We start from the raw sequence: 26,248 nt of genomic DNA, 5'->3' as shown, positions 1-26,248 counted from the left end.
TGTGTGAAGAAAATCGACGCAGCAAACGTTACGACCTGTCCTATCGACGGACTGAAATGAGATACAAACTGTTGTGGAGTTATGCCGTCGTCCTTGTCGCAGTTGTCGCTTATTTCTTAGTAAAGCTCGGCAGCTATCGCGATTGGTCCGCGGCGAGCATTGTATAAGCGGTCGTCGCGCGATTTCCTCTCGCGATGCGCACGTACGGTGTGTAAAGTTTTGTGTACCGGCCGAAAGAAACATTTCGTCCGCTGCTTGACACGACGTTTCGGCCATCGCATTGTTATCCGTAACGATTTCGGCGGCTCGTGCATCGTCCGTGTTACATATATTTTTCTCGCGAACACGGCCGTGCAGCCTTTCATTCGCACAGTATCGATTCGCGGGTGGCAAGTTTACAACCGGCGTGCTCGGTGTGTCGTGACTAAACAGATAGTAGGCCTGTGATTGCCAGATACGTGTACTGCTAGACTAGTGCCCGACAATATCGCGCCGCGTACATGGAATGCAAACGCAATGAATATCCTAATGGTGAGTTTAGAATTCGTATAATCCGTTGCCGCTCTCGCGTACCGCCACTTCCACCCGAATTTCTACGTCACTGTTATGTTTCCTTTGACTGTACACCTGTCAGTGATTCACATTCCTGGAATACGTTGATCTGATACTCAAACGAACAGGAAGAATGTTTTAAAATATACATTTCATAGAAACTGTCCTGTCGTTCGACGTGTTCTATGATTGACGGTTTAATTTTTCCGGTTATTTCAGTGTCGTTAGTTTCTTTCATTTTTCTATTATAAAATACTGATCCGATCTTGTCTCGGCGATAAGCCGGTAGTGGAAACTGCAATAAAGTGCAATCTCATTTCCATGTTGTTAATAACGTGTCATTTTGTAAGCTTCGGATTACAGGTTACAACGGCCGATCATAATTCATAGGAGATTCAATCGATTAGATTTTTTTAATTTATTTTTAGCTGGTCTCGGCTTTGGTTTTGTTTACGTGACAGCATGCGTGAACAATGAGCCCGGGCTTTATTGTTTCGAATTGGAGTAAGTTGTATAAGAGGTTCAACATTTGCCCTTTATATCAATCTAACCTGTTCATGTGTCAGTAGCTTTGCAATACAAATTTATACTAATGGATGTCATTATTCTCCCGACTTTTGAAAAAATTTATTTGAAAATTGTAGTTATAAAAAATGTTGAATGCTAAAAAATGCGGGTTTCTTATTTACACCGTCGTTGCTGAAATTTATTATGTGTTATTCAAGGTGGTTAAAACGTATTCTTTCTATTAACTTTCTTATCGTGAATGCAGGGTCATTTTTATCTAAGTGTAGCCGCTTCTGTATATTTTTTTATTCATTAATTTATTTATGTGATATACTTGTAATATATCTAGTTAAAATTATACATAAAAATGAATGTCTAATTTCATTTTGAAATTAGATCGTGCATTGAAATTCCTGTTATAGGTCAAAACTATTCGTTATTAGACCGTAAATCATAGTTACTGTAAAAACTTGAGAACAAATCGGATGGATGGTACATTTAAAACATTTAATACGGAAGTCATTATTTATTGTCGAAAATAACGACAATAATAATAATAATTAACATGAAATATATCCATTTAATAACAATAATAGTAATAGTAATAGAACAATTTTCATTGTTTTTTTTATAAAATCCTTTTACCCACAATGTATGATAATCATTTTTTTTTACAATAAAAAGATTTTTGATGATTGAATTGCATGTTATTGTTTTCCTTTTATTTTTACACTTTCACTTGCCAAGTTAATGAAGTTCCTTAGTTTTGCGAACGTTATACTAAAGATTATTCTAAACAAATTATATTTTTATAAAATTTGTGTTGTAATAGGAAAACCAGATTTCGCAGTAGTGCGCACTACAGTGTATGTTTGAATATTTCATCAGACATGTAAAAAAATATTATATGTAAAATTATCAGATTTTTATCATTTTTATTTTGTAGATTTAATCATTTTCGCAAATCAAATCAAATTGAAAAATTTTACTTCTAGAAATTTTTACATTATCATGAATATAGAGATTTTCAAAGATTCCGGTTTTAATTGTACAAGTTACTCTGACTGAGTAATCTCCAGTCAAAAATCTGTACCGTTTTGAACCTATAAATGCTGAAAATCGCGTAAATGTATTTACAAGAAGAAGGTAAATATTGAAAGTATTAATTGTATTTTCGTTGAAAAATCATCGATAAAAATTCGTTTTGTTTTTCAAGACGTTTGTTTTTTCAAGATTTAGTTATTTTAAAAACATGTATTTAATGCTCTTTAAAACAAATAACAATTTCGTGATTTTTAACATTTTTAACTTTCTGCAGTTACAAAAAGAAAATGTATCTTAAAACATACCAAACATATCATAATGTATAACATCCTTCTCATTTTCACGTATGATGGGTTAAAGAAAATAGAATAAAATCAGATAATCCAATTATCCCTTTTATTATCTTCTTCATCAAGATATATGTGTACTATGTTCCAATCCTGATACAATATGTTTTTTCTTGATAAACTATCGAATGGTCCACCGACAGTCCAGTTTCATTTAAGGGCACTTTTGACCCCCTTATCTCTCTGTATCCTTTCACTAAATATAGAGCAATGATCAATTTTCTGTGGCTTAAAACTATATATTTCAGTATTCTATATCGTACACACATTTTATTTTTACTCTCTTAAGATTATGTAGATGAAATAGCCTTTTAGGAATAAATGGTTCACAATCAAGAATTTATTAATAAACTTTTCGAACATTAACAATTATAATATTCAACAAATCAAATTTGGTATAATTTGTTACCGCAATTTATTTTGGAGTTCGTATTTAATTAAATTTAAGTTATTATACCTGTTTTAAACATAGTTGTAGCTATCTAATATTAAAAAGTCACCGTGAATCGATTTTTTTCTTTCTTGTAATTATATATACGAGAAACATTCGAGAAAATCGATTACTGTCTTAGTCGCGAAGATTGTTTTAGGGAGTGTCGATAGTACTGTGAAGCTACATAATGTTTCGCAATGATAAATCTATAGTGACAAGACTTAATTAAACCATGCATTCCTGATTTTGAGATGTTACACTTTGTGCTCTTAAATATTTCTACATATGTTTTAAGAAATTTTGTTTCCTCGTTACTTGTCTGTATTCGCTGGTAGACACTCTGTTTGGATAACAGATCATCCGAATTATAAATCTTCGAATATTATGATTTATTAATATCATTCTATATTAGGATATTCATATACACAGTGCTTAGCTGTATTTAAAAATTTGTAAATACACACTTTAAGGATACTTAAATACGCGTATTAAAAAAGACGATTTAGCATGTTTTACATTTGAATTTTTCGATTATCATGGATTTATGGCATGTATTTATTGCATTCTCTACATAGTAACGTGTATATTTGTTGAGTTGTATAATCATTACTGTGCTGTGTCTGCGTCAGACAGAAGACATAAATGACTTACGTAAATTGGTAATTTTACCAACGCGTTCCGAGTAATTATTCTTGACGGTAAGAAAATCAGTGATCGTGCTACAGCTGATGTTGGAATTAGCTTGGTGAAATACCGTGAATAATTTTATGTAGTACATTCGTAATTTGTAAAAGTTAATTAATTCATAAAGAAGTAATATCAATTAATTTCTTTATTCTATGATTATTTAATGTATGTTTATAATTTATTCCTTTTAAGATTTCTTAATATGTGCATTAAAATAGAAAAAAAGATAAAAATTCATGAACTAAATAATTTTATTACATTTAGCCATCTACAGGTAGCATTTATGGGAGAGATTATTCCAACTAAAAAATTCGTATTTTAACAAAATCTTGTAGAATTATAGAGTACCTCAGATTAAATAAAAAATCATTTTTTGTAATAGCAGTTTCTTTTGAGGAAGGAGAATCTATTTTTAAAAGTCTCGTTCTATTAACGAAATTCTTACTACTTAATTCCGACAAGAAATATTTTCCATAAAACATATTCTGTCATTAAAGAAAGATTTTTGTTTTTATTGTTTAAGATAATTATTATAAACAAGTGAACTAAACATTTTATTGAAACATGAAAAAATATGGATTTTAAAAAGACACATTTCGTTTTTATCATTATATAAAAACACACATTTACGTTAGTTAATCATGCATTTGTAACAAAATTTATAAACGAATTAAATTGTCACTGGATATAGTAAAATTATCCATAAAATATTGATTATTGTCAGTCAAACAATATGATTACATGCAAAGTAAATAGGTATGTTCAATAGGTGATATTACTGAAAGGAAGATTATTCTAAATTTCTTTCATACTTTAATGCGAGTTTTCAGATAAACAAGAAATGGTACATAATACTGGGTACAGGTAAATACAAACATTAGTTTTATTTTCAACATTTTCATTATTTTCATTATTTTTATTTTTCTTCTATTTTGTCAGAGTAAGCATTTTACGAATGCATCTTAAAGTACTGAATTATGTAAAACTTTTGTACTCATTTTCGAGTAAGTTTTATTACTATTATTTGTAGCAGAAGCTTTTAATATTTTTAATATATTTTTTAAACTCCTGCAATATGTGTATACTGTTTAATTTTCTATTTAAGTCCTGCTTTCATCATTACTGATGGAGAGTGGTCTTGACCTACAAGCTTGTAATTTCCATTTCTAAATTTAGCAAACTATTTTTATATAATTCATTTTAGCAAAATGTTTTTATCTTAAATATCACGTAATCTCATTTGCTGTTTTACTTTTGATTAAAAAAGAAGTATCATATACCGGAAGGATCAGCTATTTTCTACGCGTTTAAAATACTATAATTCTCAGGGAAATCAAGTAACTATCATGAATCTTTCCCTAAAAGACTTTCAAACAAATAAATAATATATAAAAAAATAAAAAGATGAAAATTGTTTGAAAAATAAATTAAAAATTAATCCTTAAACGATATTAACTGTAGTCGATAAATAGTGAAAATTCGATGAATAAAACATTACCTGAAATTACGCCTTCTCCAATATTAATACTTTCGGATGTAATACGTACGATGCAGTTTTAATTGATAATTTAATTTATCATTTCCTTCATTCACATTGTCGATGCACAAATGTTTATGACTGCATAAAATACTCCATTAAAAAGCAAAGTTAGTTATTTGTTTTCAATTAAAATTCCTGTTACATAATTGTATTAACTCAATAATTAATGTAATTATAAAATCGATATCGATAATTAATCTGTTCAGCCCGAATTAAAACAAGATAAAATAATCGAACTGATATCAAACTGAAATGAATTAATTTTTTTCAAAATCACCATTATTGTTCTGACTTCGCACAGCGTATTTTCCATTCCAATATCCAATGAAAAAAGTTGATTTTTCATCGTTGCTTTCAATCTCTAGGACAACCAAAAGTTGATTGCTATTGAATGGAGGCTGCATCCAACGTTCTAGTACTAAAATTTCTACCCTGAATGCTGCTTTGTTCGCATCCGGGAATTCCTGCTTAACAAATCCAATTACTCGATGCATGGTTAAAAATATTCGAATTTTATTGTTGAATTCACGTATTGTTTCTGGAATGCTATTGAAATGAGGATTATTTTAACGCAACATTTTTTAACTATTTATATTTCATTATTAATAAAATAACTTACATAAAATATTACATTAAAATATTCCTTTTATCAGGCATATTACAAAAAACTATAAAAGTAAAATTCTATTTTCAAAGCATGAACCTAATAACTTAAACATTTACCTTATTTATATAAAATTATTTTGAAGGATATATATTCATAGAATATATTTTTACGAATTAAAAAATTTGATTTTTCCCTTACGACTTATTTGCTTTCCAAGTATTTGCTTTCCTAGGGTTGCTCGGAATATCTATATGGTCATATATCAATTCAATCAATTCTCTTGTTGAAATCTTATATTTTTTTCACATTGCCAATTTCAGAAAGGTTTCGCCATATTGTTGTATGGTCAACTTTCATTCTGGTAGCAGATTCCCTTGTAGTACAGTTGGATTCGTTTCCACCAATTATTTCAGAGCATCATTTTTCACAGACGTTTTGGCTCTTCCACGCGGTTCATTTTGAAGGGAAAAATCACCAGACCGAAAATTTTCAAACCAACGCTGCACTTTTTGATCGTTAACAGTATTCCCCCCAAACGCCTGGTTTATATTGCGTGCAGCTTTTGCAACATTATTACCATGTTTATACTCATATAAAAAAGTTACACGAATATCGGTTGAATTCATATCGGTATAAAATTCAAAACAAATAACAAAAGGGAACACTTTTGAGAAAATTTTCTCTGTTGAAATGTGACTCTGGAAATGGACAGTACGACTATAAACGAGGTTATGCTAAAAACAAAAGCATAACACAAACAGGGAAACAAACGTTCCCATGTAAAGAACATCCGACATTTCATACGCACCAACCTAATACATATGTACATACAATAGTGTAGGATTGGATACCGGGGTAGGATTTAATATTAATAAGAGTTTATTTAACTAAATAATAAAATATTAAAATAATTAGCAAACATAAACGTTACTCAATTCTTTTGAATTCAAATTAAATATTATTCTTCTGTAATCAATTATTATATTACAGACCAACTGTAAGGATAGAATATACCTATACATTTTCTCTCTTTTTTAGTAAATTATTAATAACAAAGTAATTGTATCCATCGTAGTTGAGGAATTAATCATACGGCAAAGGGTTAAACTACGTTATACTATTCTCGCGTCTACTCAGTTCTCGTTTATCCTGTCATACTGCCCTGCCACTCAACTTCCATGCACTTTTAAAATTCACCCCCATCACTTTTTCTTTCTTCCATATGCATCCCTTCTTACCTGCACCCTGTCTCTTGTATCTTTACTTAGCATTCACTCGATCACGTATACACATACCCAATCACGCCATTCCCACGTGATTCCAAGTCACTCGGTTTTAAACATTCTTTCCTTGCGCATTTTCATCCACTCAAGATCACCTTGTCTTCAGTCATGCTTGTCCCAAATATACCAGCGCCATACCATTGCAACGTGATACCAGCCACACGCCCAAGTAGTCGTCCATTCATACTTTACAACTAAGTACTACAATGTATGTGGGTATTGCGTCACCACCGACCGACAGACGGTCCCTACAATATTAATTCAAGTTTTATCACATGAATTAACTTTTATTGTAGTTGTTAAAACCATTGCAACTGCACTTTGTTGAAGCTCTGGATTTAATGATGACAAATATTCTTCACTGTTCTTATATACAAACGAAATACTATTATTCTTTTATTAGTATTTAAGTTTTTGAGTAAATATATTACCATAAATGAAATTGTTAAAGTTTCTAAAGATATTAGACAATTATCTACATCGAATATCATAAATCCAAGGCTTATAAATGTTCCATATTTATTTGCGCTCTAGGTTATACTTTGTCTTCTTCTCTATTGTATTTCATTGCTATTTTTGTCTAATAGATGGCTGAATTTGTCGATGTTGGCTTTGTATCCGTGTGTAAAATGAAAACGGTGGCGAAACGATTGACACGAATTGATTTTATGTAGGCAAGCATCGAGAGATTCGTCCCTGAGCCATAAGGAATCTTCTCATTCAAACAGCATGCTAATGTTAGCACAGGATTTCCAGATTGAGAGCTTGTGGCCCCTGGCTACAACAATTATTTTCAGTTAAGGGAGGATTATTCTCAATCCAGGTAGTCGATCGTCGCTCGAGCCCCATCCCTTGCATGCGGCCCCAGTCCACCACGGTACAAGCAGGCCCACTCCTTTACGGTTTAACGGGACCTGTTCGTCACGGAGTCGGTGACGCAGGCACCCTCACCATATCTCACTTTTCAACGTCATCAGGCAATAACGGTCATTGCTGGCGTTGTATCGCATTTTCCATCCCTACAATAGTGAACAACAAAATATTAGAAATAGTATAGCTTTCTTATATATGTAGGTTACAAATCAGGTATTATTTCTAACCGCTTTCCTTCAAAATCAATAATTTTCTCATTTTCAGATGAGAAAGGACTAAAATCAATAGAGTTCGTTGCCTTATTAAATTGATCGTTATTTATTCACCATTACTATTTACTCAGTGAAATAAACCTTCCCTTATTTCATTTTTAATAAAATGATCTATTGAAATGGAAATTTGCAGAAAGATTCGTGATCTGCCAATTATTTATTCACAACGGTTTTACCATGTCACGTAATGTCCCGCATAATAATGAGTTCATAAACAAACATAGTCGTGCAACTTTTAATAATATGTAGCAAATAATTCGTTCGAAGCAATTATTGTAATACTCTGAATGCAAATATGTTTGCGTTTGTCCTCATCAGATGAATCTTAATGATCCAGTTACGAAGTTTCATTAATGCATTGTGCATCTTGTATTTGAAATACTGAAAGTCTCAAAAGACTTTGCAAAGTGCAAGGATGTTCGAATGGCTTGAACACTAAACTTACTTTACTTTCTCGCGAATTCCATCATAAACTGCAACCAGAGTTGAGCAAAACGTGATCTGAGTGCATATTACGATTGACGATTAAAATGTAATTATTAACTCAGTTTCCTTCCTACAATTGTTAATCGCGATAATTACGTCAATTTCAACGATAGATTAGCAACAATTCACTATTACAAAAGTAATTTAGAATTGACAGAATTATTACATTATAATTATCAAATTATGTTTTGCTCAACTCTGGATGCAATGAATGGAAAATGCAAAGAATGCTTCCACATGCTGGTTTTCTTGCGCAAGCGAAATATAGTTCAAAGGTTGGCAGGTAGGAATTACAGTGACACGAAAACCTTAATTACTTCAGTTAATTAATTTAACAACTTATCACTTGTATCCTACTTCTCTGTTTATTTTACTTCTTCAACCAACAATTCTTGCATTTCGTTGAATCATAATATAGTTTATATATTGCATAATAAAAACTATGCAATATCGATGTTCATCACTACAAAATGTTAATCGTATTAATTTTATTCATCTCAAGTTACGTCTTCGTGAAATTTATAATCGAAATAATACTCGATTAAAAAGTTAATACTTTGCAATCTAAAGGTTGCTATACAACAACAATTTTCTTCATTCTCTCTAATTTTCTCATAAAATCTTTCACAACTGGAAGTATAAACTTTCGTTATCTTGGATTATCTATAATACATTTATTACGTATTTTATCTCTACAATTCGAATACAAAAGAAGTTGCAAGTAAATTTACTCGATAAGCTCAGCAATCATTAGTTTCTTAATTCTAATCAAAACACATGTATCTGAACCACAAGAGTAATGTTCAGCGAAAGATTGAAAGAATAATTTAAGTACAAACAAGACACTAAGACTCGAATGGTTGTTGGTTAAATTTCTTTTATTTGAAAACTCGATAAAATCTCCATATCTAGAAGATTTCTTCTCTTTCCTTGAAATTCGAGATATCAAGGTTCGACTATACATTGTGTTACATGATCGGTCTGTATCAGAAACGTTCAACTTGCTGTTTCATTTAGCAAAAAACGAGGTCAGTAATCAAGTTACAATCAGTTATACAAGTGAATGAGAATACGAATTAACGTCCTCATTCACATTCTAATTTCTTATATTTCCCGCTTACGTGGCTCTTGCACTTCTGCGTGTCATCGTGTGCCGACATTTGCTTTCTTACGTCGGAGAAATGCATTTCCTGAAACTTTTAAGACTCAAGTTTTATAATAGAGATAACTGAAGCTGTTATTTTCGAAATTTTACAAACGAGCAATATTTCTTAGCTATCAATATTAATACTGATCAGAATTAATTTAAATTGAATTAATTAATTAAAAATCTGTTGGCTCTTTATTTCACCGCTTGTCTTGTGATTTTTCTATAGATTAAACTTAGAAAAGTTACTTTATTGTTAATAATTTTAATTGTTAGTAAGAAATTATATATTCATTGTAGAAATGATTAAAGATTCATAATTAGAAAACAGAACTTCTTTTTTAACTTGTATGAATTAAATAATATGTATATAGTAACTTATTAAATTTGATTGGAGGTTATCAAATAAAAGAAAATTATTTAAAAAATATTTTATATTCTTCTGTAACATACAATTATATTATTATATTTTTTTCCTAGTTTATAATTATATCATGTTTTATTTCATTTTATTGATCTTTCTCCTATAAGCATTTAGAATTTTCCATTTATTTGATGTGTTGCATTTTATTAGGCATTTGTGCACAATAAAGTCGCTCTCGATTTTCTTACTATAAATAACTAGATAGTAGCAAAGAAAAACATTTAATATTCAATCGTATCAAAGTATTTACTTATATTAATATTTTTGTATAACACTTTAAGACAACGTATAGTAAACTAATTAGTTCAAATCAGTTGAAAATGTAGAATACAGTGTACATACTTAAAAATATATATAATCAAACCATCTACCATCTATTACTTTACAACTGTTCGTTGAATAATGTTTATTATCATCGTTATATTAAATTCTTCATTTAATTTACCCGATCAATACATATGACAAGGTGTAGAATGCGTTTAACTCTCGCTAAAACTACAGAACATTAGTGGAACAGAAATCTCTTTTTCGTTGAAAATGGACGAGTGCCACTTTGAAATGTATACGGCCTACACAATCTCGAATTAACACGAGATAATTTTGAACGCTACATGCAACATTACAAAATATATCTCAACGAAACATTCAGAAACTAATAGAACAGTGGAGAAATGAACTTTTACTATATACCATCGCGCAACATCTATGTAAAGTAAAGAGAAAGGGTCAGTAACGTCATCGATTGATTTTTATATAAAATATAAGTAATTACATCGTTTCCATAATATTATACAAATTGTTCTCTAGTGAAAATGTGTAAATATAAAACTCATTCTAGTCTAATCTGTTGCATTTCTAAATGCAATACATAGTTCCATTAAAACTATTAAAAGTAACAGATATGAAAATGTTCCATTTTCTTTGTTATCCTGCTTTAACTTTTCGACAAATTTGTGACGACTACATTACATGATACAGTACACGTGAAAATAAAAAACTTTACAGTTTCATTCAATCGAAGTGTTTTCTTATTAACACTAGAACTACTGTACCAGTGAAAATGATTGGTTTCGATTTTTTTGTTTCCCAATTATTAATATATTAAAAGCATTGAACATTCGAAATGATCTTGAAAATAAATAATTTATCTTGAATATGCAATGAATGTCTGAAAAAACCTGGAAATAATCTACTGTTACAATTTTTATAGGGATTACATATTACTTGTATTAAATGCTCGATAGATCTCATGCTCATGTCACATTATGCAATAGAGTATTATTCAATCGCCAGAATACAATGGGTGAGTAAATATTTGAAATTTCTGAAAGCTTTATTTGAAACATTTATATGTAATATTTACCTCCATCACATCATTTTCTACTATTATAAATATAACATACTCTCCACCTGACACAAGTATTATCAACAACATAGTAAAATTGTATAAAAATCTGTAACGCTTTAACATTCTAACACACTTTCTGCATAGTGCAACACGGATGTTACATTCAAGTTTTACCATTTAAATGAAAAATCGTTACGCTGGGGATTGTTTTTAGTAAATGTTTTATTTTCACGATAACACGTGGGCGGCGAAATTACAACAATAGGAACTTTCGTAGGCGCGATAACAAAAGCCACGATACTAGGGGTTAAAGGGCGTTTATTCTGTTTGCAGTGGCGAAACTGATGCAAACGCCGAAACGATCGGGACCTAACACGCCCGAGGAGATCGATAGCGGATCCCAGAAAAAGGATCCTAACGCTACAAGTGACGGTTCGTTGATTCCAGACACGATGGACATTTTGGGACACCCTGCGATAGCCTGATTATTAAATTTGCCCGACCAGTTTGAGGGCACACTGTCTCCGGAAACAGTGTTCTGAATATTACAAAGCGGTCTGTCTATCTCTTACACGCAGAGTAAATGTTGTGTAAGATACTTAATAGTTTGGAATCAATTCACTCGAACACCTGTTATTCTATATTTCAGAAATTTTAGTAAAACGTTGACAATAAAACGAACGCATACACGGTGTCCCATTTTAATCTATAAATGCAATTATCTTCGGCACTATTCATTACTTAAAACATGTCACAAGTGGAATTTTTTCTATTTTGATGGATTTTCGATGTAAATAGTAGAAAATTATCTGTTGTATCGTTTGCTGCGAAAAAAATTACATGGTTATGCTAGAAGAAATCGTAATGACATTCTACAAACGTTCATTTATTGTTACAGATAAACTGATAAGTGTACCAAATTATTGTCTCATCGAAAGAGAAAAAAGTTGTATTTGAGGTATTTTTTAAATAACAAATAGTTTCGGAAATCATTGCATTTATAGGTTAAAATAGGACATCCTCTATAAGGGTGTCTCATTTTAATCCGTCTAGGAAATTATCTCCTAAACTATTGACTATGCAAAAAAATATTCCCTATAAAACTTGCTCTGTTTTAATAGAGGCCGGTAATAATTATAGTTATAACCAGATTTGTGTAAGTAGAGGTGTTCATGAGATCTGAAAATGATATTCGTATGTTTTTTTTTTAAATAAAATTACCTGTCGTCGTCTAAGTTTGTAATCCATTTCGAAACAAATTCGTTGACTTTGTCACTTAGCCAATTTGGAGATCTCACACTTTTCCTTTAACAACGCATTACCGTTTATTTTGTTTCTTTTTGTTATTTAGTAAACTTTGAACTGGTGATATTTGCAATTTATTAGGTACCTTTCTTACTTTTATGCAATACAATTCTTAATGAAATCTGTCGAATGAGTCCAATTAAAGTTAATGAGAAATGTTGTAGTTATAGTTTCGTTTCAGATGGTTTTGATAAGTCTTGATGTGTTAGTTTTTCAAGGTGATTTGTTGCAGTTTACAACTTTGCATTTATAAATGCATAAAAATTGCTCATTACTTCTTATATTCAAATGGTCGACCTTGAACATGAATGCACTGATTTCTGTCCCCGAACGACAATTCCAACCTTCTTGTAAAAGTTCACCTCTTATTTGTTGGAAAGCATCCCGCATGCGATTCTTCATATTGCCAAGAATGGATGGTCCTTCTCGATAAAGTCCCATAGAAAAAATTCTGAAGAAACTGGACAAATTCGGTGTTCATTATAAGATTCTCTGTTTGAAATAAAAGAAATTTTATTTGACATATTTTCTCAAATAATCCATACTTTAAGAGATAGCTTAGGTAAACATTGACAAATGAAAATCCAGCTCCACTGACATTGACCTTGAGCGCTAAGAGATCTTAATCGTCAGTGTTCGGTAAAAAATGATTAACTCTTTGCACAGGAATGTTTATCGCTACATACGTCCATCACTCTTTAATACTGATGGAAGTATTGATTGTATTAAATAGAAATAATACACGAATGAAGAGGTACAGCTATTTTATTTCAGTATTTTATGTTTAATTGGGCTGGATAACGATTGACGTTGAATATTGAATTTTATAATTTTGTTATATCAAATTAAGTAGCGACTGTGAGTTGTCTCTCGACAGCAAAGAGTTAATAGAAATATATTATTACATAATGATATGTTTTGTAAGGGATATGATTCTTGTTCAAAGTAGTGACAGTATTACTTCAAATTTCATGGATATTTATTTAACCCAAACCAATACCAATACCTTTTGATTAAAGGGAGCAGGTTATCTTTCTCAGTTATTGGTTTGAGCTAAATAAATACTCCACAAAGAACACTGTTAATAAATTCTGTATCGGTATATTCGTAATATATACTCTGTATTCTTATCTGAAAACCTTCTCTCAATATTTACAGTAATTCATGTTCATACCTTATGTTCTGCATTTGTGAATTGTTACGATGATAGTCGTGTTTAGTTGTTCCAAATGTAATATATTTATGTTAATATTTATATTTATAACGTAAATATAAAATTAAAATTGTCCTTTAATATAACTAGAAACAATTGATCACAGGATCAATCTGTGAATCATTATAATTTTACATTATGATTATGATGTTATGAAGATTAAATTTATATTTATAAATTATAAAGCCGACAGTACTCTCCATACATACATATGCATATGAAATCAAACTTGAAGTTACGACGTGAACATTATTTTTCATGCAGGCTGTAGAGAAAGTGCTTACAATTTAATAACAGCTCAATTTCGAGATTTACATTTAACAATATTTTATATATATGAATGAGTGAAGAATAATGTAAAGGATTAACTCATCATACTTTATTACTAGGATTCATAATGAATTCTATTTTGATGTATGAAAGAAGGGCCTTTGGATGTAGACCCGACGCACAGTGGGGGGTCTTTGTCCGATTTGAGCAGCCACAATTAAATACAGGTTTATATTAAATTTTTACAAGAAAATATGAGAATGTAATATAATAATATACAATAATATGCATTTATATGGCTTTTTTAATTTATCAATTTTCTGAATATTTTCTATACTAGTGAGTAAAATTGACAAATCACAATATTTCTGTTGAAAAATTGCTGAAGTTGAAAGTGATATTTTATTAGAGGAACGCGGAAGGCTCGCGTTTCACTTAATGTATTGCGGATGGCGGTCGTTGACGAATTCGGGCTCTTTCGCGCTAAAAGTGAAAGGAAACTTACTCATTTATTCCATAGAACTTCATAAAAATGCAACTTTCATTGATTCACGAACGTAAATATTTTTATAAGTACATTTACTGTATAAAGTACATCTATAAAATTTATATAAGAAATTAGTTTGATTAATTATACAGTTGTAGAAAATTCTCCGATGTATTATATATAGCAATAGTTTTTATTTTAGTAATCGAAATTTTGACAAATAAAATTGGAGTTCGATATACATTTTTATTTAAACTATAAGATTTCTAACAAAATTGTTAAGCATTCAGGATTAAAATCTATAGTATACTTTTTAGTATTATTTTGAACTTGGATATAATGACTTTGCTCAAGTCTGTGCAAATAAATACGAATAAATAAATAAAAAACGTATTCTTTTTTCTTTTTTTGTCTCAATATTACATTATTGTATGTACTTGTAATTTCTTATAGATTTTTGTCAGAATATTAAACAGAATTTGTAATTTTAAAGTACAATACAATGTGAATATTAAAGATGCACACAATTTACTTGCATAATATGATCGGCGAAATTCGTTTACTCTGTTTTTGTTCACAAATCATCGTTTTACGAACAATTAATTTTTATATCTTGAAAAACCAAAGCTGTTGTCCCATAGATATTTTGAAAATCATTTTTCATGACATTTGTAATCACTAATCTGTAAAGTGCATATCTTGTAACGTGAATAAATACCATAAAACAATTTTCCTTGCCTTCGAGCTCGGAAAGTTGCCATTTTTCCGGTTATTTTAATTATGCACCGGAGTAGCGAACATACTAAAAAATAAAAAAGTATAACAACTCTCTCCATAATCCCCGAAGAACATAAATACTGTCTAAGTACTTACCTGTCGATAATTACATATTCCGCATTGAAATTACAAAATTATCGCAGCTAAAATTAGCCTACCATGATCCTTTTGCATAATATATTGTAATGAGGATAATAGTATATAGTTGGCCAGGTTTCATCATGAGAAGGTTGCTGCGGGTGGAGAACCGGGGGGGGTGGAAGGAAATTGAATTCCATCGACTTCCCTTCCTAATTCCAAATCTTATTTTTAACGCACTTATTGTTATCGCATTTATTATTATTATACTTTCTCATTCCACGACCGCTGTTTTTTCTTGAGTCTGAAAGGTAGTATCCCACGGCGGATGATCTACGTCTCCTTTCGAAGACTTAATTTTAACTTAGTTTAACCTTAAAGGATAATCTAAATTACACCGTCATCGCAGTAAAGGGTGTGAATCAAGGAAGAAATCCATGATTCGAGCATGAGACGATACAGAGAAGTCTCAACAAAAGTAAAACGAAGGGATACAAGGTTAATTCTAACTTAGTTTAGCTTCATAAAACTATACACGGACCACAGTATGTCGAGCAATTATCGGGCCAAGAAGCAAAGGCAGCGAATCAAGAAAGTCCTTGATTCGACAATGAGAAAACGCAGATAAGTCTCTGATTAAAAAAGAGCAATGTGGGGGTGTCGTGTTTTCTTGGGATATTTTAATGTCAACAGCATACTATTCATTCATAGTTCAATAAAATGGTAATACAAATCGTATTTCAAGTTTCAAGGAATTATTGTAAAGAGGTAATTCCAATCTTCCAATATATGGTAGAGATACTCGCGAAACAAATTTTTTCAATATTTGCAGAGATGTTCGATGTAGAAAATTTTTATAACGCAAAAGTATGTTCACTTTACCATTGGTTGTACAATGTATACAAACATTTTACATTAAAACTCAACTCATTGCAAAAGTAGAAACTTCATGTCTTAAAATGAGCTACAGTTTCTTTTCAGAAAGTTACAACAGTCTGAATATCGACAGTTTCCACAGGAAATGTGATCTCTTCATTTTTCATACTAGTGTATATTTATTATTTAAATCTGGAGTGCGACCTATGTTACGTTCTTACTACATAGAAGACCATGAATACTTTTACATTCTGCTAATGGCAGTAATCGAACGTACGATTCTTTTACGCGCGGAATGTCGCATCCCAGTGTTACTTTATAAAGAAGTATTTTCGCATTAATGTCACTATGAACATTTTTAAATTTCCTTCTTCTAAGTAGAACTTTAATGAAACTAATTATACTTTTCTCCGAATTTTAAAGTTATTATTTTAAGCCGAAATAGATAAAATACAAATTTATTTGTCATTAAATTGTCAGGAAGTAATATTAAAACAAACTATTTTCTTGAAAAGTTCAATTTCTTGAGTTATGAAAATTAACTGTTATTTCCCATATAAATAGATTTATTATATCATTCTTATTATTTTTATTATTCTTTACATTAGTAAATTAATTATAGATACATTTCTTTTACTTATTTCATTTTTGTCACATGATATTTGTACTAAGAGGTACTATACCCTAGCCTAATTCTTTACAAAGGTCGTGTATCAATGTCACTGGAACGTCTATTTTCCGAATGAAATTGTGAGGGTGAGATGACAGGTTCTAACGAATCGGAAAGGTCTAGGAGATACATATCAGGATTCACAACGGTATCGACAAAATAAAAAGTTTCACCCCACCGTATATGAAATTCAGAACATGGTTTACCTTTATTATTTAATTATTATTATAATAATTGCTGTGATATTTTCAAAATTGCTTCTATAAATTCATTAACACTTTGTGTTGTGCTGTAACATCTCATAGGATGTCTCAGACTTATTGTAGGATTAGGACACCGTAGCAGGCTGTAATATTAACAAAGGTTTATTGAACTCAACGAATGAAACAAGTGTGCATCTACTGTATGTTCGCCGCAAACTCCCTTAAACTATGTTATACTATTCTCTTTTATACTAATTATACTGCTCTGCCGCTCAATTTCCATGCATTTTTAACACTAACCATACCGGCATTTTTCTTACCCTAACTGGTTAAATAACTGGCTACAAAATAGAGATAAACAAATTAGATGATACATTTTTCTTAGTGGAAACAGAAATAAAAGGAAGGATGAAAATTGGAAAACCAGTTAATCGGACAGTATAGGAATTAATATAAAATTATGTAAATGAACAAAAGAAAACGTAGAATTTTAAATCCGGTTATTTGACCGGTTCCTGATACGATTAGTGTTAAAATTCACCCTCCCTTATTCATTCTTTCTTTCACATGCATTGCGTCTCACTTGCACCCTGTCCTTTGCATCCATAACTAGTATTCACTCGATCACGTATACACTTTCCCAATCACGTCATTCCCACCTGACTGCAAGTCGCTCGATTTTAAACATTCTTTCCTTGCACATTTTCATCCACTCAAGATCACCTTGTCTTTAGTCATGCTTGCCCCAAACATACCAGCGCCATACCATTACAACGTGATACCAGCCACACGCCCAAGTAGTCGTCCATTCATACTTTAAGAACTAAGCACTACAATGTATGTGGGTATTGCGTCACCACCGACCGACGGACCCTTCTAATTGCGGGTGGTCGTTGTCTGTGTCGCATCGCATTTCTATCCCTACAATATTAATTCAAGTTTTATCACATAAATGAACTTTTATGCGATTGTAAAAACCATTGCAATTACATTTTTTTCGAAGATCTGCAGTTAACGATAACAAATAGTATTCACTGTTCTTATATATAAATGAAATACTATTGTTCCTTTATTAATATTCAACTTTTTAAGTAAATGTATTACCATAAACTAAATTACTGAAGTCTTTAAAGATATCAGACAATTATGTACATCAAATATCACAAATCCAAGGGTTATAAATGTTTCACATTCGATTGCGTTCTAGGCTATAATTTGTCTTCTTCTCTATTGTGTTTCATAGCTATTTTTGTCTAATGGATGACTGAATCTGTCGACGTTGACTTTGTATCCCCGTGTAAAATGAAAACGGTGGCGAAACGATTGACAAGAATTGATTGTATGTACGCAAGCAGCGACAGATCCAATTTTATGAGACATGTATTTACTGTTCTTGAACGATAAGTCTCTGTTTTGCCGAGCGACTTCCAGAAATACGTCTCAATGCTCTCAATGCTTCGTAACTCATTGAGATGAAGGGATCATTGAGATTTCCAATTTTTCAATGCGACAGAGCACAATCTGTACTGGAATTTTTCTGCGTCTCAAACCGTTCCTGAGCCATGAGGGATCTTCTTACTCAAACAACATGCCAATCTTAGCACAGGATTTCCAGATGGAGAGGTTGTGTCTCCTGGCTACAACAATTATTTTCAGTTAAGGGAGGATTATCCTCAACCCAGGTAGTCGAGCGTCGCTCGAGCACCATCCCTTGCATGCGGGCCCGCTCCCCCACGGTCAAGCAGGCCCACTCCCCTACCTGGGGACCTGCTCGACATGGAGTCGATGACGTACTCACCCCCACCATATCTCATTTCTCAGTGTCGTCAGCCAATGACATTGTTTCAACACCCCACTCAGTTCTGAAAGTCGCCTCGAACCTACCCTTACTGCATCTTCCCTGTGGACGATCAGTTAGTTTCTAGTCTCAGGACCAGCAGTTGCAAGCAGTAGTTTCAAGACACCCCACGCAATGGATTCGACTGGCCAAAAAGTTCTGAGTTGCATTGAAGAAATCCATAATACAATACAAGAAGGTCATAGTCCCTGATTCTTGAAGGTTTCACATCAATTCAAGTATTTCTGATGTTATAAGGGTTTAAGCAAATGGGCCAAGCAAACTTATCGAGACTTAGCAGATATATAGAAAGGGAATGTAGCTACGAACTGACTCTTTAGGCAGATTGGTAGGTACATACATATCTTACTTCATTGTCGAGATACAGACGTTCATTGGTTTCCAGTCGACCCACCTAACAGAATTATTAGTATCTCGCAGGCGAAATCAATCTTCCCTCTGTGTCGATTATATTTCTAGTAATTTATATTTAAATTTTACTAACGATTTTAAGTGTTGAACATTATTGTCACGGTGTAGATTTTTATTTATTTATGGGAAATTTAAGAGCGTTGAGTTGCACAAAATGCACACGATACAAAAAAATATATAAAATATTCAAAGTGTGTAGTGCTTTTTATAATATCTATTAGGAAAAACTTTTTTCTATCATAATTCTATTTTTCTAATATTTCCTTAAAAATTTGAATTTGCATAAAGTTCCACAGTGTAGTGACTATCATTATGAACTGTTTTTAGAGTCATCAAGGCGTTTTATGATGAATGCCACGTACTTCCGGAATCTGAAATGACCATTTGCATTTTTCATAATAACTAACCTCTGCTATCATTGTTGCGTGCATTAACATTATATTATTTATAGGTAGATCGTAGCCTAACCATAGCTTACATAATTACATGGGTTGATCGCACCACTAATCAGATATTCCGCAGTTACACGACACAGCAGTTACACGAACGAACTCTGTCAAATCAAAGAGTAGATCGACACGCAATCGCTAAATCATATTACCAATTGTTATTAGCAGTTGAATGAAATGCAACTTTATATGTCTTGAATTTTGATTTGTTAAGCCTTAGATTTATTTAGAAATCACATAAGTAAAAACAGAATTTTTTGTATACTGTTCAAAGTATTTTTCAACAGAGTTAATTCAGTTTAGTACTGTAGCCTCTATTACTTTCAACTATATTTTAACCCTTTGCACTCGAGAGGTGACTCTCACTGACCACCTGATTTCACACTGTAAAACTATAAAATTTGATATTTAATATTATACTTTCTGTAACGCATAAATTTGAAAGATATTGAAATAAAATAGCTTTGTTCCTCAATATACGTATGATTTCTCTACGAGTTAGTTCCACTAAATATCGTCTGTATCTCATCAGAAAATGTTAAAGTATTTCTAGTGAAAAACTTCCGAGTGAAAAGGGTTAATTAGAATCTAGTGTCACAGCTAAGTTCTTGTTATTAATTTATCCATTTAAGTCTTAAATTCTTAATCTTAAGACTTAAATAGAACTTAATTCTTTAGATTCTAAATAAAAACTTTTGGGAAAAATACATTTGTTTTCACAATGTACGTTAACTAACTTATCATTTTTAATGAAAATAAATATTCTTATAAAAAATACTATTCTAACTGTCAAAAAATAGGATTCGCATTTTACTGATATTGAAATTCGATGTGGTTTCAAAGCCACCAGGAAGGAAAGGGTTAAATAGATAAGATAAAAGTTTCCCTTTTCGTAACGTCATTTTATTGATAGCGGGATGAGTCGTTTAATCGTACCACCGAAATGTACCTTTTTGGTAAAAAAAATGTTCGAGGCAGAAGTTGGTTGCCATCAAGAGTTGAAATTATGATTGAAAAAAATTCGGTTGGTTTGATTGATACTGAATAACTTACATGTGGAACATTTGTTTGATATGATATAAATGGTTTACAAATAAATACAGGCGGCACGATTGAATGTCGTACGGAACATTTACATTTCTGCAATTTTTGTTTTCATACTAAAAATTGTATGCACTTATCTTCAGACATTCCCAAGTATATTTGTGTTGTTTTTGTGGAGTTTACGAAACATCAGTGTAACCTTTATGCAGATATAATGGCGCAAGTGGACTATGTCTTCGTATTTTTCCATTTTCGTTGTCTTTTCATTTACATACCATTTACATTTATTAAAGTTCACCTCTCGTAACATATTAGCGCTTCCATTACTTTGATAAGGATCGATATTTGTATTCTTACAATACATGGTACGCATATTACAATTGTTCTTATTACCTACTGTTGTTTACAAAATTCCTCTAAACCTGAAATATTCTGAAACATCATTTGAACTGTTTCTCAGTTTATTGTAAACATATTAAATTATTTTAAAAAATTGATCATGTCTTATTCTCATTGTTGATAGTTTTAAGTGTATCATTACCTTTATATCGCTGTCAAATGACAGTAAGATATTGTTTCCTCGGTTTAAATAATATAAATTTGTATATTTTATTTAATTATATTTATCAAATTATTAATGTTTGTAAGACAGAAATACATTTATTATATTTTATATTACGTTTTTATCTTAGGAAATGGATCGGTGACACCGAACTCATGCGATGGCCAATTATGTAAATTTCTTTCAACCGGAAGGTCCGGTAGGAGAAATGCAATAACCGACATGTTGGCTTGTCATGCTGAACCTGGATTAGTAGATTTGCCAGACCGTTTCGAGGATCTCTCTGTGAACATAGGTAAATCAAATAAACATTAAATTCTCCGAGACCTTATATAAATGATAAATACTTACAGCTCAGGTAAGTAACAGTTTGCAATTAACATATAAAACGTATCAGTATCATTTATTTATTTAATGTCATCTGCCTTTTTAAATTCAACATCATTTATATATTAATAATTAACTTATCATTTATGTGTTAATAATAATCTAATAAAATTATAAAGCATACTATTGAACTCCTGTTATTTCGTTTAAAAATTTGTTACTGTACAAAATTGTATTTCTATTTCATTCATTGAATACTGGAGTAAAAGTTCTTTAAAAGTTTTTTAATTTTTAATCATAAGGTTTATCGATTTTATGGCAAAAAATTTTCACAATTATCGCAAACACCAAAGCCTTCCGATGACAACATATAAAGGAAAAAGTTGTTCAAAATCATGTCCTTAACAACATATTTGAAACTCATCAAAATCGGAGCAGTTTAAGCGCTTTGACATCTTAATCCAATTTTTAAGTATTACAGATTTTCAGGTAATAAGAGTGATTGAGCCCTTTAAAACAGCGATTAATTTGTAAAATATCTAAATTTTTTGTCAAACGTGTAATTGATTGTTATAGAATTGTTATTTAATTAAAAAAAATTAAGTTTCTATTTGTTGTGGGTTTGAATTAAACAGTCTATAAGTACATACTCTATTTGGCTTACCCAGTATATACCAAATGTGTAAAGAATATATAATACGTGTATTTTTTATTCGTAGTAATGTTATTATTTTATCTTTATTCGTTTAATAATTTTAATGTTTTATATATTGTAATTTTAATTACGATATGTCAAATTAAGTTTTCTTCAATATTATTCAATTTAATAATTGATGCTTTATACGTATTAAAACTAATACCTCATTTTTGCATGTCACTAAAAAGTTACCTGCAATTACCAGGTATGTGCTAACTACCACCATGATTACAAGGGTACATTCTATATTTTTATATAAGTGGTTTCACTTTTCAGTTCTGTGAAATGTTCTATTCTATATACTATATCTAGATATTTTAAGAGGTAAATTTAAGAAAAATGCCATAAAATGAAAATCAAAAGTGATGAAACCAGTGTCTCAATTTCGGTTTTAAATTATAATAAATTTCAATTACAAATTTCTGACTACAAGACGATAATAGCACATGAAAAACTGGTCATAATTTTAATATAAATATGTAAATTATAATACGATATATAATATTATATATTATAGATACATGTAATTTGTAGGATCTAGTTTGAGCATGAATTCGTATCAATCTTTGATTTTGTATCTTAATTAATTAATTAATTAATCAATCATATAAAGCAAAATGGTTGTACAATTCCTTATTAAAAAAATGTTATACAGTAAAATATTCACACGGTTGATTACAGATCAGTCAAACGCGGGCGTTCAAGATCCAAACGCACCGAGTACATCGAAACAACAAGGTTGAAGAGAATCTATATTTTCTCCGTGATTTTCTCAATCTCTACATCGACGACATACACCGTCGGTATAAACAATACCGTAAAACGTATTTATGAATATACTACGGAGGTAGTTGTTGAAAGTACCGACGCTCTATCGCTCGGTATGAAACTTTTGCGCATGATTATGGGTCCGCAGTGCGATGAATCCTAAATTTCGATGCGTAGGCACGTAATGCGTTGTTTGAACGCATTTTTGTGTAAGGTACAGAATTGTAAATTGGAATGAGAGGTTGGTAGTTACTGACGAGGCTCAGTAATACCAGCAATGAATAAGATGCATTAGAGCACTACGAATAGTATACGGAGCCTAGTTGATAGAGGTTTCTAGACGCCGATTTTATTGGTAGCTGTTTGTTGTAAATATGTTGCCTAACGTTTATAATTTCTATTTTAATAGACTACACAGTGAAAAAACAATCTTGATACGAGATGTATTAAATTTTTAGCATTGAACCGATGAGTCCGATTGTATGAAGGAGATTCGGGTAATCATGAAGTGTACGAATTTTTGATTTACAATAAGGTTTTATGATTGATGAATTCGAAGTAAATGATAATAGTAACAGCAAAATATAAATTACTGCTACCACATCTTAATTGATTTACTTTTTCCGTGATTTTAACCAAATTTTGTATTCTTTCATGCAAAGTTCCTAGACTTGGCATTCCTTAGAAGCATTCTATTTTTTATCACGCTTTTCTGTCAAGTATCAATTTAATTTGAAATATTGAAGGCAGGTGTGCAAATAAGTTTTATATCTCAATGCTGAGAGCAAATGATAATTTTAGGAAAAAGGTCAACTTTGAAAGAATATATTGGGGCTAATAGGATGCAACGATTTCTATGCATTTAAGAAAAACTCACGTTATGACGAATCGAATGGTATAATTTTTAATACGATCATCAAATGGAATAATCTACATATAAAAATTGACTTCAAGTTCATAACTGTGGAACCGATAAAACTACCGCAGCGGTAGCCCATTCTGAGGTCTAAAATTAGAAATCTTTTTAACTACGCAGGAGAGAAAGTTTATATAGAGGATCAACGAGACGTAACAGCTACGTATGATTGGGATGGTTTTGCGTTGCAAAGGTTCTCATGAATGCCAAACTTTGTGGCGAAGTGGAGAGAAGTACAAAGAAATAATCACAAACATTTAAAATACATTTTATTATGTAAATTTGTTGCGTTTAGGTAGCTGCCTACCGTGAAGGGTAATTTAAGTTTGCTGACTGCTTCTTGCTATTATCCCTAATTAACTAATTAACTCCCAACTCAAGAAGAATTTGAAGAAAAATCATTCATGGTTCGAATTATAGTAATCAAAGTGATCTACAAGTTTTTAAGTTTTATTTAACTTATATTTTCCCTTTATATTTTTTTGGAAAAATTATTAGGATTAAATATATCAATTATTATTAACAAAACCATCGCATATGTGATAATAGAAAATGGACGTGTGTGGGTCAATCATGGTTCGTCACAAATTCGTTAAACAAATTTCTACGAGACTAACTTTTCAGAAGGTAGCTGATACAGAAATTACGAAACTTTGAGGCAGATTAATATGATCTTTGAGGTACATTGAAGAAAGAAAGCGATAACCTGGAATATGTATTGCTACATTTATTTCTCATAATTTATTGCGAAATCTAAATTGTCTTCATGCTCTTAACCCTCGACAGAAATTTGTATTACCATACATTAGCGTCCTGTTGTTAGCATATTATCAGGTTATGGGCTTGAAGTTCGTATATTAAGATCGTTGGATTTAGTTAGCGAATTAACATGATATTATTCGGTTTATTGCGTGGAGAACTGTTAGCAGATTCGTACGTGTAGAACTCTGTTCGCTCTCAGTTTCGATATGTCTGCTAAGAGATAACACGATTCTCTGTATGGTAACAAGGTAGAAAGACATGATAGTATTAGGAAATTTTCGGAATGTAAAAATTCGTGTAGAAAAAAATTGATCATGTGTAACTGAAACCATTTTTGTATTTTACGAATGAGACTATTCTGTGGCCAAATTAAAGATTATACGAATGAGATCGTGTTTAAACGCATTTTTACTGTTCTTTACTATTCTGAACCTCACCAAACAGACGATGTAGTGAAAAATAGGGAGGTTCGGGTCTTCTTTAGTGATAGATAAACATATTATCGAAGTTTTCTTGCAATTAATACATTCGTGACTGTTGACGTGAATTCACGTGTTTTCAAATTCTATTTCTGGTTGTCGCTACCGTAAATTTAGATCTTTGCAAGTACTTTTCTTTAAACGAAAGTTGTTCGTTTCAAGCAACAGATCATTTCAAGACTAATATTTTAAAACAAATCTTCTAATTTTTAGCTTAAACTTTTCATTTTCACCGACCATGAGTATTAGAAAAGCATAAAATTTGCCGCTTGTGAATGTGTTAAATAAACGAGAAACTTTCGGAAATTTCATCTGAAACACCCGGTAGGTAACAACTGATACAGTCAGTTCGAAAATCATGTGTATTTTTCAGGTTATACATAATATAATATAATATAATACATGAACATGCATAGGTTTTATATCACAATAAAATAAATTTGTACAGGGTGTCCTTCAAAGTAAGAGTGACAAAATTGCGGTAGGGATTTCGTTTTCACGTTACACATAACTAGGTTGTGGATCTCTATAGATTTGTAGCATTTA

The 26,248-nt window shown here is 31.2% G+C and overlaps 1 protein-coding gene across 1 annotated transcript; it reads left to right on the top strand.

Annotated features, from left to right (window-relative positions):
- Window positions 1–25,628, top strand: LOC116427577 (uncharacterized). Its single transcript, XM_031978089.2, has 4 exons — window positions 1–531; window positions 11,884–11,982; window positions 21,884–22,048; window positions 23,459–25,628. Exons 1-4 carry the CDS (start codon window positions 501–503, stop codon window positions 23,518–23,520), a joined length of 357 nt encoding a protein of 118 aa, XP_031833949.1. The 5' UTR covers window positions 1–500; the 3' UTR covers window positions 23,521–25,628.
- The last annotated feature ends 620 nt before the right edge of the window (window positions 25,629–26,248 follow it).

This window comes from Nomia melanderi, chromosome 8 (assembly GCF_051020985.1).
Source record: "Nomia melanderi isolate GNS246 chromosome 8, iyNomMela1, whole genome shotgun sequence".
In the NCBI taxonomy this organism is placed as follows: domain Eukaryota; kingdom Metazoa; phylum Arthropoda; class Insecta; order Hymenoptera; family Halictidae; genus Nomia; species Nomia melanderi.
This window is presented reverse-complemented; position numbering and strand designations above follow the sequence as displayed.